The 12799-nt window shown below is 35.6% G+C and overlaps 1 protein-coding gene across 1 annotated transcript in view; it reads right to left on the minus strand.

Moving 5' to 3' along the window:
• Positions 1-2641: 2641 nt before the first annotated feature.
• The window catches only part of SLIT2 (slit guidance ligand 2), a 246227-nt gene continuing 236069 nt past the window's right edge, over positions 2642-12799 (minus strand). Inside the window, exons 33-35 of the mRNA XM_019614936.2 lie at positions 10899-11187; positions 6536-6747; positions 2642-5457 (exon numbers count right to left, since the gene is read on the minus strand). Coding sequence (XP_019470481.1) covers positions 5216-5457; positions 6536-6747; positions 10899-11187 — 743 coding nt within the window. The 3' untranslated portion in view covers positions 2642-5215. The remainder of the gene's footprint in view (positions 5458-6535; positions 6748-10898; positions 11188-12799) is intronic.

Here is a 12799-nt window from a genome sequence, read left to right on the forward strand (position 1 = left end):
AAAAAGGGAGAGAAAGAGAAAAGAACGGGCAAACTTCAAACACTTCAAACTGGCTATTTCAAAACAGCAGTCGACTTCTACAGCACAGGTCAACTGGTACTGCTGCTATTGCTGTTACCATAGCAGAAACACAGAAATGTGATTAAATAAATAAAGCTAATCAGAAGCAAAAAAACAAGTTTGAAGCAAAAACAGCTCAAGTTAACCTATTCTCAGAAGACTTTGAAAGAAAACATACTTCTAAAGATGTGCTGTGAGAGATTTTCGGCACAGCTGCAGGAAAAAAGAGGTATCCTTTCCCTGTCTTTAGAAGGATTCAATCTGTCCTGGAAATTAACCAAAGTGGACAAATGGGCCATCATACAGAAACAACAGATTGAAGCTCAGAATGTGAAAACCATTGAGAATGGATAAAAATGTGCAGGAAAATGGCTACTGGACCTTTTTAAGGAACTTTAATGACAGAATAGGCAACCCAGGCACATTAATTCTATCTTTACTTGTCTCTTGTGATATGGAAAGTATCTTAAAAGGAATTAAATTAAAAAGAAAAAGAAAAAGGAGTTCTAACAGACAAAAACAGATAACAATTTCCCTGCTCTGGGTCTAAAATTTCAAGAACATATAAGTTTAAATCAATCTATCTATGTCAGACTGTTCTACAGCAGCTAATGTAATGTCTTCCAGATTATAAAAGACATGGAAAAAGTCTGATCTTTGTAACTGAACGTGTAACCTGTCTCCTTCCTTTAAGGCAGATCTTCTGGTCCCTCAACAAATGCTAATGAATAACTGAAAAAGGAAAAAAAAAACAATACTCAATCTGTATGTAGTATAGTAATACACAGTTTTTGGAAGTACTTAAGTTTGATGGTTGGAGCTAAAGTTGTGTACCTCTGAATTGGAGTGAAATAAAAAGATGGACTTGTAAAGAACAGAAAGCATTAGTAAGATCAACATTTTAAGTTTGAGCTGTGGATCTGGGAGGCAGTTTGAAAGTCTGTTCCCATGGCTGAGCAAAATTCCTGCAGCATGGGTGTCATACTGCAGAGCTGGAGCATATTTGCTGGGACTGCGGATAGCCAGAAGTCTTGCTGTTCAGTGAGATGACTGTTTTTTCTCAGCTTGACAAATGACATACAGCACTGACAGAGCACTTCTCCTTTGCTGGCCATCACCCCTGCGGACACTGGCCAGAACAGCAGCAGCAGGAACATACCCTCCAACTCTGATTTAATCTCATGGAGCCCAGGAGACCAGTGAATAGAGCTGTTAACTCTCTGTTTGGTTTGCTTTTCCCATCTGTGTTTTATTAAACTGCGAACAAGATTTATTCCGTTTTTTTTTTCTTTTTTCTTTTTTTTTTTTTTCTTTTTTCTTTTTTAACATCAGGAGCTGTTGGTGTCCAAGATGATGGTTGATGTTAAGGTATGCATACACAGTTTAACCTGGCTAAAGGCCAGAGAGGCCTATAATTTCCAGCCTAGACCATTTATTTGCAAAAGGACACAAAATCTCTGCTCTCAGACATTTCTGAAAGGACGAACATGACTACTTTCCTCTCTCCCAGGAACACAATACATAAAGAGCCCAGTAAAACAGTAGGCACTCCAGGATGAGCCAGGCTCTCAAGGCATGCAGGCAAACACTTCAGTTTTACTTTACTGACAGCCCCTACACAGTCACAACTACTGGTGATTCTCTGATTTCCACTTCAGGAATCTTAAATAGACTGGAGATACCAGCCCAATGTATAAATATTTCTTCTAAAGGCCAAGGATCCTGAATGGCTCAGCTGGGGAATTTCACTTTATGAGAACTTCATGTGCCAGGCTCTCCGCTGTAAGGTGGGATACAGCTGGAGCACAGACACTTGCATGCCTAATGAGCTACCAAGAGAATAGTGCAGGCTTCTAAGAAGGAAGCAAATTTTGAATTGCTTCAAAAAGATTAACTTTTCCTCAAATATGTTTAACTAAAGATAGAACAAGAGCGTGCTTTTGGGAACTGTAAAGAGGTTTCTTTTAAGTATATATGTTTCAAGCAGTAACAGATAAAAACCCCCAAATCCAAAGCTTCAAAGCAAACAGCCTCTAACATTGTGTTGCTTTTCCAAAACCTCTAGGCTTTTTCTTTGCAACAGCAGACTTCTTTCCAAGAAGCACCACTCCTCTCCCTCATCTCTTAATCGTCATTCATTTTATTAAAACTAACACGATGGATTATCAGGATTACCAGGTTTGTTGCAATCTACAAAAGTTCCACACTCCGGTCTTCCCAGACAAATGTTTTCATAACATCATATGAATACCACGTTGATTGTAGCAGCTGCACACAGTACCATCACTCTATAATGATTCTTGCAATACTAAGCTTCATGGTACTCTCATATGGCAATAAGAAGTTGTTCATGTTTGGCTTTGACTTTCAACATCATTAACAAAAAAACAATGCCTTTTTTTACTCTTTCATTTTAGAAGAATAGTTTTTTTTTCCATGCTCTTTCACATTTTTATCATCTGAGATGACAGTAGGAGCTGTGCACGAGCCAATACAAATCTAGGGGCATTCTTGTGCTTTTGCTGTTAATTGCTTTTAAGAATACTGGCAGAAAAACGGTGGAATCTCAGTTAACAAATTCTTTTTTTTTTTTTTCCATAAGAAATCAAGAAAAACAAAACTTATAAAGTAGAGAACTGTACTGAGCCTTATCTTTCAGACCCAATGCAGTTTGTGCATTTTCTTCAATACGTTGAAAGCATAATATATGAGAGTGATTCCTATAGCAAACCACAGACTTTAGGAAGGAAACTCAATCCCTGAACATGGTGTTAAAAGCTGCATCATTGTTACCTCCTTTAGTTGTATGCCTGGAGTATTCTGCACTGAACTAAATCCTCTGTTGTGTTAGCTTTGCCTTAAGCTACAATTCCCTCAGATCCCCAGCTCACCTTCAAGGCATACCTGTACATGACAGTCTACTATTACAACCACATTACAGGAAATCCAACTGAGGGATGATAAATGTGCCAGGATGATCCATTCCATTGAGAAATGACAGAGCTGTGCTACATCATAAACAGTGGCACACTTTGTAGATGCTTCAGGACTTTCATTGGTGAAAACATAGCGATGCTCCAGTTTCTAAGCCACAGTTATATGCAGTGCCTTATATCTTCCAGAAAGGTACTTGTAGGTGCAAAAATTTTTTGTTTGATTTGAAAAATCAAAATTAGTTCAAAATTAGTGAAAATAAAGCTTTCTGAAGAATCAAGTTACTTAACACTGCCAAGTTGCCAATTTTATAATCATTAAAATACCAGCATAGACTTAATGTGCCTTTACACCCAAAGTCTTTAGTTAATTTTGCTATGAGTTCTGCTGTGTTCATAAGGAACTGACATTCTCAGATGTCCCTGCCTGTAGGTGCAATAATTACAATGTAATTCCTTCAGACTTGCAGCAATGAATACACTAGAACTAGAGTTGGGTTTAATTCTTTTTTTTTCTTTATACCAAATACTGTTTGCAACTACAAGTCTTTAATTAAAGGCTGTTAGACAATTTGAACTTTTCAGAAGAATACAAATAAAAGCAGTTAGTGAAGTAAATATCTGTTTAATTTACAAACATCAGTAGCATTACTGATATCAGTCCAAATAAGACAAAGCACACTGCATTACACATGTACATCTAATTTTTTTTTTTTTTTGTAAAAAAATAATAAAATAAAATTGAAAAACATCTGCATTTTTACAGGGTACCCTGGGTTTTACTGAAAGAAGAACACAACCCACTATTAATGATTACCAATTCTACATTATAATTTAGCAGCAACATGTTAACGTGGGGAACATTAGGGCAGTAAAGTAGCTTTATTATTTGGGGAAAGTCACAGTTCTTGATAGCACAGCCTTTTTTTTCTTTTTTTCTCTATTAAAAAAAAAAAGGTAAAGGGCTTCACGGGAATATTAATTTATAAAGATCTACCTTCTAATGTCATTTTCTACATGCCATCTCATTTTCTGTAAGTACTGTATATAGGGAAAATTAATTTCTCTACAATTGCCACCTAGTGTAAAAGACATTTTCTGTCACACATTACAGGTTCCTGGAAGGTGTCCTGAATATCTGCTGTACGTGAAAACTGCAGATTGTCATCACTTTCAGATTCAGTGACACCAAGTGGTCAGATTCTAAGGAAAAGAAAAGGGGAAAGGGAAGGGGAAGAACAGACCAAAAACATTTACCCGAAGACGACATGCTACGTTAGTTCTATTGCAAAAAATCCTGATTTTTAAGTCTTTTTCTTTAAAAAAAAAAATACAAAAATACTGGGACAAATATAAATTAATATATATTAAAGCATTGAAAAACAGTAAAAGGGATGACCTAGGAGGGTTAAGTACAATGTACTTCGATACAATAAATATTTCTCAATGAAACCGAATACTGTATAGAGTTGTTTTTAGAACTCATAGAAACAGAAATCCATATTATTACTAATTTATCCATCAATAATCTATTTTCATCATCCCCCAAACATTTATATTACAAAAAATTAATACTGGAAAAGGGCAGATAAACACTTTTTGTATGCTTCTTTTGTTAACATGCCGACATAAAAGTGTACATCATCAGGAGATTTCAGGATTATAGTATATTCTCATATCTCCCATTTCCCATCCACTAAATGGGATCTCATCTTCTCAAGATGCTTAATAATTCTGAAAGATAAAATGTACTTCATACAACTATTATCTCTGTATGCATTCTCATCCGTAGGTAAGTGATTGGTATGGTCTGTCAAGACAATAAAATATACTGATACAAAAATGAAAAAACAAGACTCATGTTCTGATCAACATTTCATCTCTGAGCTGTTAAGTTGAAAGTCACATATGTATAATGTCAGTGTATCTTCAGCATGTTATAAAGAAGAATCCGTGTTAAAAGTAGTTAAGTTTCCCATCACTGTTGCAATGTTACCAGGTCTTTTTTTTTTTTCTTCAAAGCTCCTCTTGGTTATGAGAAGTCTCAGTTCAAGCACTTGAATCTTTTTTCAAATGAAGAAAAAGTCTTTATTCTCATAATAAAAATAAGTCTGTTCTGTATTTTACAATATATTTCAAATATTTCCACTATGAAGCATTAATTAGTCCGACATGGTCAATAAGTATACAACATTTTCAAAAGACAAGTGTGACAGGAACACTTAGGAGGGACAATTTGTACAGCCACACTTCACCACTTTTTCAATCTCGTCCACAAATGACGACCCATCAGTGCATTCAAAAGAGTATTTCCGTCTCTTGCTCCTTAGTGGTCCACAGCACTGCCCGGTTGAACATCCCCCTTTACATTCTAGTCTCGATACCTTCTTGGTCGTCTGGCACGCAGCATACCCTTGTTGCTTTTGGTAGTAATCTCGGATTCGTTCCCCTCGACAAGAGATTTCTGCAGAAAAAAACATTTAAAATAAGAGATACACTTCTGAGATACAGGTCAAAGAATGTTTGACATTGCTGAAGAAGATGCTCTATTTCTAATTGCAGTTGAAAATGGCATTTTACTTTGGTTCAGACAAATAATGGAAACTAGTTGTTCTATCAAACATAATTTGATTAATGCTGAGTTTTATTTCCTACACCTCTTATTTTCAGATAAGTTTATATTATGTATATGTAAACCGTAAATACAAAGCTATTACAATGACAAGAAAATTGGAAGCTTAAATCTTTTCCTTTTTTATAAAAATACACATCTTCTGTTCTTACGTTGCTAGCAGCTGGTTCTGTTTATCATAGGAAAATGTTTCAGAGAGCATGCAATTTAATTTATTAGACCTGGAGTTTAATATTATTCAATCTGTTATTTAATACAAGTTACATTCCACTAACTTCATAAATTACTGAGGTATAAAACCAGCAAAAAATGAGACATCTGTTAAAAGTTCTACAGCCATATTCTTCTATTCACATCTATGTACAATACAAAATAAATGCCATCTGGGGTAAGGGAAAGAGAGGGAGAGGGAGAACTTCGATAGACAAAGGAAAAAGGTAGGGGAAAAAGTCATCCTGTTTTCATCCATCTCACCTGCATAATTCGCTGTGATAAATCAGTTGAAGCTGAGAGGTCAAAAGTAGAGTTTGTGATAAAACTAGGAGCAGAATCATTGGATTTGGCTTCTCAGTTGCAGAAAGCAGAGAAACAATAAATACAGAAAGATACAGCAGGTAAAAGGTAGTAGTTAAATATAGTAAAAATGTGTTTTTGAATAAAGGCAAAAAAAAAAGTTTTCACAGCAAAACATTTGGTGAAAAAATATCCAAAATGTAAATAAATTCATGGGAAAAGTTTGATTCTTCTCTCACTGAGATAAATTCTTATGGTAAAAAAAAAAAAATGCAACAAATGTGTATATTGTGGAGAAAAAAAAGTTGGTAATGTTGTTGGCTGTTCATGCTTTAATAAAACAAACCTCTTTTCTGAGACCAAAACAATAACATGATTTTTAAATTTTATTTTTTACCTTTATCACAGCTGTCCCCCGTGTATCCGCTGCTGCATTCGCAATATGGTTTCCCAAGTCCTGAAAGCCTGCATTTGCCATGTTTACACCTGATGGATTGGCAGGGGTTAAACAGCATTTCCTCTTCATCACAGAGGACTCCCCCATGTCCCTGCAGGCATTTACAACTGTATGAAAACGCATTGATCGGCAAGCAGGTACCATGCACACATCTACAGGGGAAACAAGCCCAAGAGAATAAAAATAAATTATTCATCAAAGTTCAGGCTAAGCAACATTAACTACAAGTACTTTGGACTGTACTAAGAAGAAATTGCTTTTGTTTCTAATAGACTTTTTCAGTGAGATGCAGTGAAGTGCTTTATAAAGTTTTATAATTGGTATGCAGTTTTACACAAAACAAGCTGCACTACAGAACTCTGTCTCATCAGAAAGCAACCACTGTAGATGTGTTATGGAATACTTTTGTAGGCCACAGTTACTCAAGTCAACACCTTCTGTCTATCTAAATTTTTAGCATGCTTTCAAGAGCACATCAAGATTCAGTCCAAGTGTAATGCATTAGAATTAGGTAGAGAGAAAGGGTACTTACCTGAAATTTTGGTTGTTGTATCATTAAAAAAAATCATACTGTCGCTTATGAAGTATGGGCTCCCAGCACAAAGACAGGTCAGACACTTCCTAGCTAAAACTCTTCTGATAAATACAAACAATGGAAGTTTCAAAGCTGAACACGTCCCCCTTCAAATGCATTAGTTCACACTGAAAACTGCCAACAGTGTGGCCACATAATGTATGCGCTAGCAGTACTCAGCTAGTCTTATGCAGAAAGTCATGCTAGACCACGTTGCAGATTATCAGGTCTTACCTGAGTGTTTTTAATCAGCTACTCTGTCAGTTGGTCTCTTGTAAACGTTCCTGGCAAACTCAAATCTTGTCATTAGACAAAAAGTCTCTGAGTTGAGCTGCATCTGCTAAGTTGTGATATATAGAATATGTAGCTTGTCTTAGTTTTCTGAGGGGGAGATGGTGTCTCCCTATGTTTAATTACCTGTTCCTATGTGTAATCAGAAGACTAGGAGAATTCATCTGCTGATGAAAACATCACCAATGACTACCAATGACTTGCAATAACATCACTTCCCTTTTCTGATTTGGTGACACAGAGTCAATACCTTTCTTCCTAGAAATAGCGTTATTTTCTTTTACTGCTGTCTTGGTACACAAATCTTCTATCTATACATTGTTTCCTAGGGAGACAGCAAAGATTCCTCTGTAGGGACAAATGCAACCCTGACACTCAAGATCACTTTCACCCTAATGTTACTCCACTCCATACTGTAAGATCTCTGAGCTCTCAGCCTCTTTACTTGTTTGTGGCAACCACCTAAATAAATATGTAAATAAATGAGATGCTTCAGATGAGAAAGAAATTGTATTTGAACGAAAACAAAATACTTTGTTTCAGCTTGGAAGAAAAAGATGTCATTTCATAGTAAAAAAAGAGCACTGTTAAGAAATCTCATTTATAAATTTTGTATGTAACATAGTCTGTATTTTTAGTAACTTTTTGCTTTATACTCTACTCCTTCAATACCGTAAGAAATTTGGTAAAACTTCCAAGAGTGCATAACACATTTTAAGTTCAACAAACCTGAATGAACTATTAAAATCTTGCTTCAGCTTGTAAACATCACCAAGTTCCACCCACCAAAGACAGCTACGTTACAATTACCTATCTGTATGCTTAATTCTATGCACGTGTTTTAGCATGGTGTAACTACAAGGACAAAGAGTATAGTAAGACAACCCATAGAGGAGATTCAAATGGAAGGCACAACACACAGCCTCCATTCACTTATCCACTTAGAGATTAAACACTGCAAATGTAAAACTTAACTAGTAGCTTAAGCACCTCCAAGTTCTCCAAGAGTCTGCACAACTGAAGGAATTACGTTTCCTAAAGAATTTAAAATTGTTCCTGTGGTCTGATATTCTAGGATTGTTAGATTAAGCAACTGAAAGTTGGAGGCTTAGACAGTGTCACAAAGCAACTAGTTTTCATTTAGCCTTCCTTGTGTTTACCACTCACAAAACAACCACACTGTGGACATCTGATCTTTGAAGCTACTCAGGCGACACCGACATCGTGTCACATTCTATACAGGCTGTTTCAGATATCAAACCAATCTGTGTCAGGATTTTTGGTAGTTTCACTTGACTTAAAGATGATTAAATCTTAGCTAATGCCAATTCTCTCACTTTTCCTTCCACCTGTTCTTTGAAGCCCTAAATTTCATCTTCAGACTGCACTGAAAGGAACATCAAGCTAAGTGCAAACTCTCAGGCACAGTTTCAGCTTATCTAATTTTAGTACCTATGTCAGGCATTTGTTAGATTTGTAATTGCCATAAGCTCCCTACACACTCATGGAGAGAAACAAGCCTGTCCATAACGTTATTAAACCACATGAAGTCTATTTTACTCCCAAGAAATGTTTCTTCCTTTACTGACTTGAGAGGAATCTTTGGTCAGTATATTCCTAACTCAAACACCCGGGTTTACATAAAATAGATCAAAGCCTTAAGCTTTTTCTGGTGTGCAAGACCTCTAAGAGATTCTCTGTATTTCCAAAACAGATCACAGTGACAATTCTGTTTACAGATAAAGTGGAACATCATATTGCACTAGGTGGAAAAAAAAGGCATCTATTTATCAGACAGGATTTAAGAGATGCATCAGGAAATAGAAAAATTCCCCAGGAACAAAAGAACAATGAAAACCTCCATCATTCCAAAGAAATAGTTTTTGGTTTGTCCTTCTCTCTTAAAAGCTCACAGCACTGTATACAACTGAATCAAAAACAGTATTTGCAAGAACTATCAAAATACTACTATTGTTCTCACTTAATTTCATCCTTGAAAGAAATTCCAAATTGTATGTATCTGATACTTGCCAAGTTTTGTAATTCACTACAAGAAACATTCAGACTGGGCATGTGTCAGTTGCAAAAATCCATAAAGAATCTAATATTACGAAGATACTTTAAAGAAATTCTTAGAATTCACTTATTATAGAACTTGATGGTACAGTTCCATATTGGTTTTGGCTACTGAAGTATAAAATAGATATAAGAGACTCAGATTCAGCATTTATTTTTTTAACCTGCTGTGACTCCCTTTCTTTCTATTAAGATACTGTGAAAGAGGACAGCATAAGAAAAAAAGACTCATAAACGACTTAGTGCTGCAATGAAATCTCTCAAAATTTCACTGCTATAGCTCTGGGAAGAGTTCAAACATTGATAGCACTGAAACAGTCTGTAAACAGTGTAAACAAAGCATCCTCATTAGTGTATAAAGCATTAAAAGGAGAGACTCTCAAGGCATGCTGTGTCAAAACATCACTGAAACATCACTTTATATGGGAGTTGAAAATCATCTTATTAGAATCTCCAGGAAGAGCTAGAGAGCACTGAAAAAAGTCCAGGCAGGCCCTTTGGAAAAAAAATGTGGTAAGGACAGTGGTAAGGATCAACAGAGTGGCATCTTATTGCACTTGACCAACACATCCCAAAGGACCGTGAACTTCTGAAGTTTCTGATCTTTTTGTGCTGGGAGATCATGAACCAAGAAATTGAACATGTCACTATTTATAAGATGAACACACATATAAATACTTCATATATGTATATTTATGTATCTATATCTATCTTTATATAGATACACATATATATATATAACACACAAGACCAGCTGTATAAACATACTTAAAACATCCAACTGAACATGTTCTAGTTAAGTCTGCAAAAAGAATTAACATGCATGTACTTAAGCAGAAGTTTACCATAAAGGTAGAAATCTCCTTTTTAGCCAAAATGTGGGGTTATTGTAGAAATATAAAGCTATCAGATTGGATAAGTTTTAAAAAACGAACATTAAATAATAAGACATTAAATAATAAGAATAAAAAACCACACTAATAATAAGAATGGTACTTTCTGATAAAAAAAAGCCTTTTTCCACTTGGCAAGTTCCTCCGAGTGACTTTTATATCATACTTCATACCAATAGCTGCACTTGCATCTGTGTAATTCATTACAGAACTAGTTAGAAGTGTATTAAGAGCACAGACTCCAATCATATCCCACATTAAGGCTTTAGGTAGAACTTCTGTGTGATGTGTTTATCTGCTCCCCTACATTTTTTTTTATTAAGTTTAACATAACTTGGATGCTGTTTTCACTTTTACATCTCCAGCATATTTTGTTTCTTACTGAACTGTAAAGTTGTTTGAAAAAAAGCCCATAAGAGGAAAATTATATACATATTACACTACTGCTCTGTTTTGAGGAAGGACATACTTATTTCCGAGACACGGGTCATTAGTTTGTTGATCGCAGAGGGGTCCAGTCCATCCTCCTTCACACTCACAGGAAAAGCTTGACTGGCTGGTAGCATGGCATGTTCCATGCACACAAACTTTCTTGTGACAAGGCTCGCAACCTGGCAGAATTCCCACTTGCAGCGGCACATTTCTGAAGTCTTGAAGTTCACTGTTGATATACAGATTACGGAGGCAGCCATGGAAGCTTGTGCCATTCTGTCCTGGAGACTGGCGTAGGGCTGCAATGTTATTTTTCACAGGCATGCCTAGGAAATTAATAACAGCAAATAATCAGTGTAATTTTTGGTACAGTTTTCTATACCATATTCCCTGTTTTTAAAGACATTTTAAAAAGTATGCTTCTTCCTATGTAATTATCTTTGATATTCAGCCTACAAGGATGAGTAATGAGCTAGTATTTGGAAATTGTTCTGGTTGTCAAGCATGCATACAGACCAACTCCAAAACAAGATGTCTTTAGCATCAGCTAAAATGATGGACGTAGGAGTTCATACAGGAAGTTCGCAATTGGTGAAAAGTCAGATACATGACTGTTTGACCCAATGCAATTAAGTCTGAGATGGTACACTATCTGAATCTTTAAAAAACAAAATATTTTGCATCTTACAAAAACCACGTATCAAGATGTTCAGATCCTGAAGAATTCAGAAACAGCAGGTCATTGATTTGGAGTTGGCATACAGTGTGTTGAGCATTAAAAAAGCAATTTGCTTATCTAAAAAACTTAAATTATTAGCTGCACAGGCATATTCATAGGCAAAATTAGCAGTATTAACACCAGTACTTAGTGACATAACAACTAAAGAGCTGATGTCCTGCATCCTTTCTCCTTAACCGTGTGATGATAGATCTAATGCTTTTATGAAGCTTCTCAGAATGAATAGTTAAGAATAATGTGGAACCATACAACTAAATGAAGTAGTTTTGCCTTTCATTTGGAGGTTATTGTAATTTCATCAGGCTACTTTTCAGTGATGATATAAATGAATAATATTGTACCTATACTGCTTAAGAGCATAATGTTCTCATCAGCTAAGTAACATAGGCTGGGAACTATTATATTAAAGGACTCAAAATGCAAACAATCATTAATTTCCATTTTCTCAAACTATTAACCACATTTTCAAAAGTGTTAGAAGGCAAAATGGTGCGCAAATGCTGCTCATTTTCTTTAAAAATATTTCTCTGACAAGTTTTAGACAAAGGTTCTTTTATCAGTTGCAAAAAAATGTGCCACAGAAATGATGCTGACATATTTCAGCTGAATTTTCTGAAAGGTTGTAGCTTTGGCATTGTTCTCCTTCCTCCTCCTTGAAGTTTTTTGTCACAGAACCTGCTATAGGTAAATTGCAAAATTTACTGCTGAAGATGGCAGATGGTAAGAGCTGTATTAGCTATTGTATTACAGCAATACGATAACACTGTTAAAATGACCATCTCATTAAAATGCTGTTAGAGATGAGTGCCTGCAAATGAAAAGCTGCTGATGCTCTGTCTGTGTCAGAAATAGGGACTTCTCTGAAACAAGGCCACATACAATTGGCAAAATGTGCTCTAATTTCTGAAAGAAAAATGTGAAGTATCTTTGAAGGCTATGACTCCATTAAAGACTTTTTGAGAAGAAAGTTTGTCCCTTTGGACTTCTTACCAAAAGCCACAGGCTTTCAATATGATATACTGCGAATCATTACAGATAGACTGAAAATATCTAATGTGTGTAGTCTAACCTCAAAAAAGGCATACAGTTGAAAAATATTTAAAAAGTTGCATAAATTAACTTCTTCCTGTAAGAATTAGATCAAATTACGCATTCCCAAACGACCAAAATAATTGTCACCCAAGAATAACTTTGTCAAA

This window comes from Meleagris gallopavo, chromosome 4, assembly GCF_000146605.3.
Source record: "Meleagris gallopavo isolate NT-WF06-2002-E0010 breed Aviagen turkey brand Nicholas breeding stock chromosome 4, Turkey_5.1, whole genome shotgun sequence".
NCBI lineage: Eukaryota > Metazoa > Chordata > Aves > Galliformes > Phasianidae > Meleagris > Meleagris gallopavo.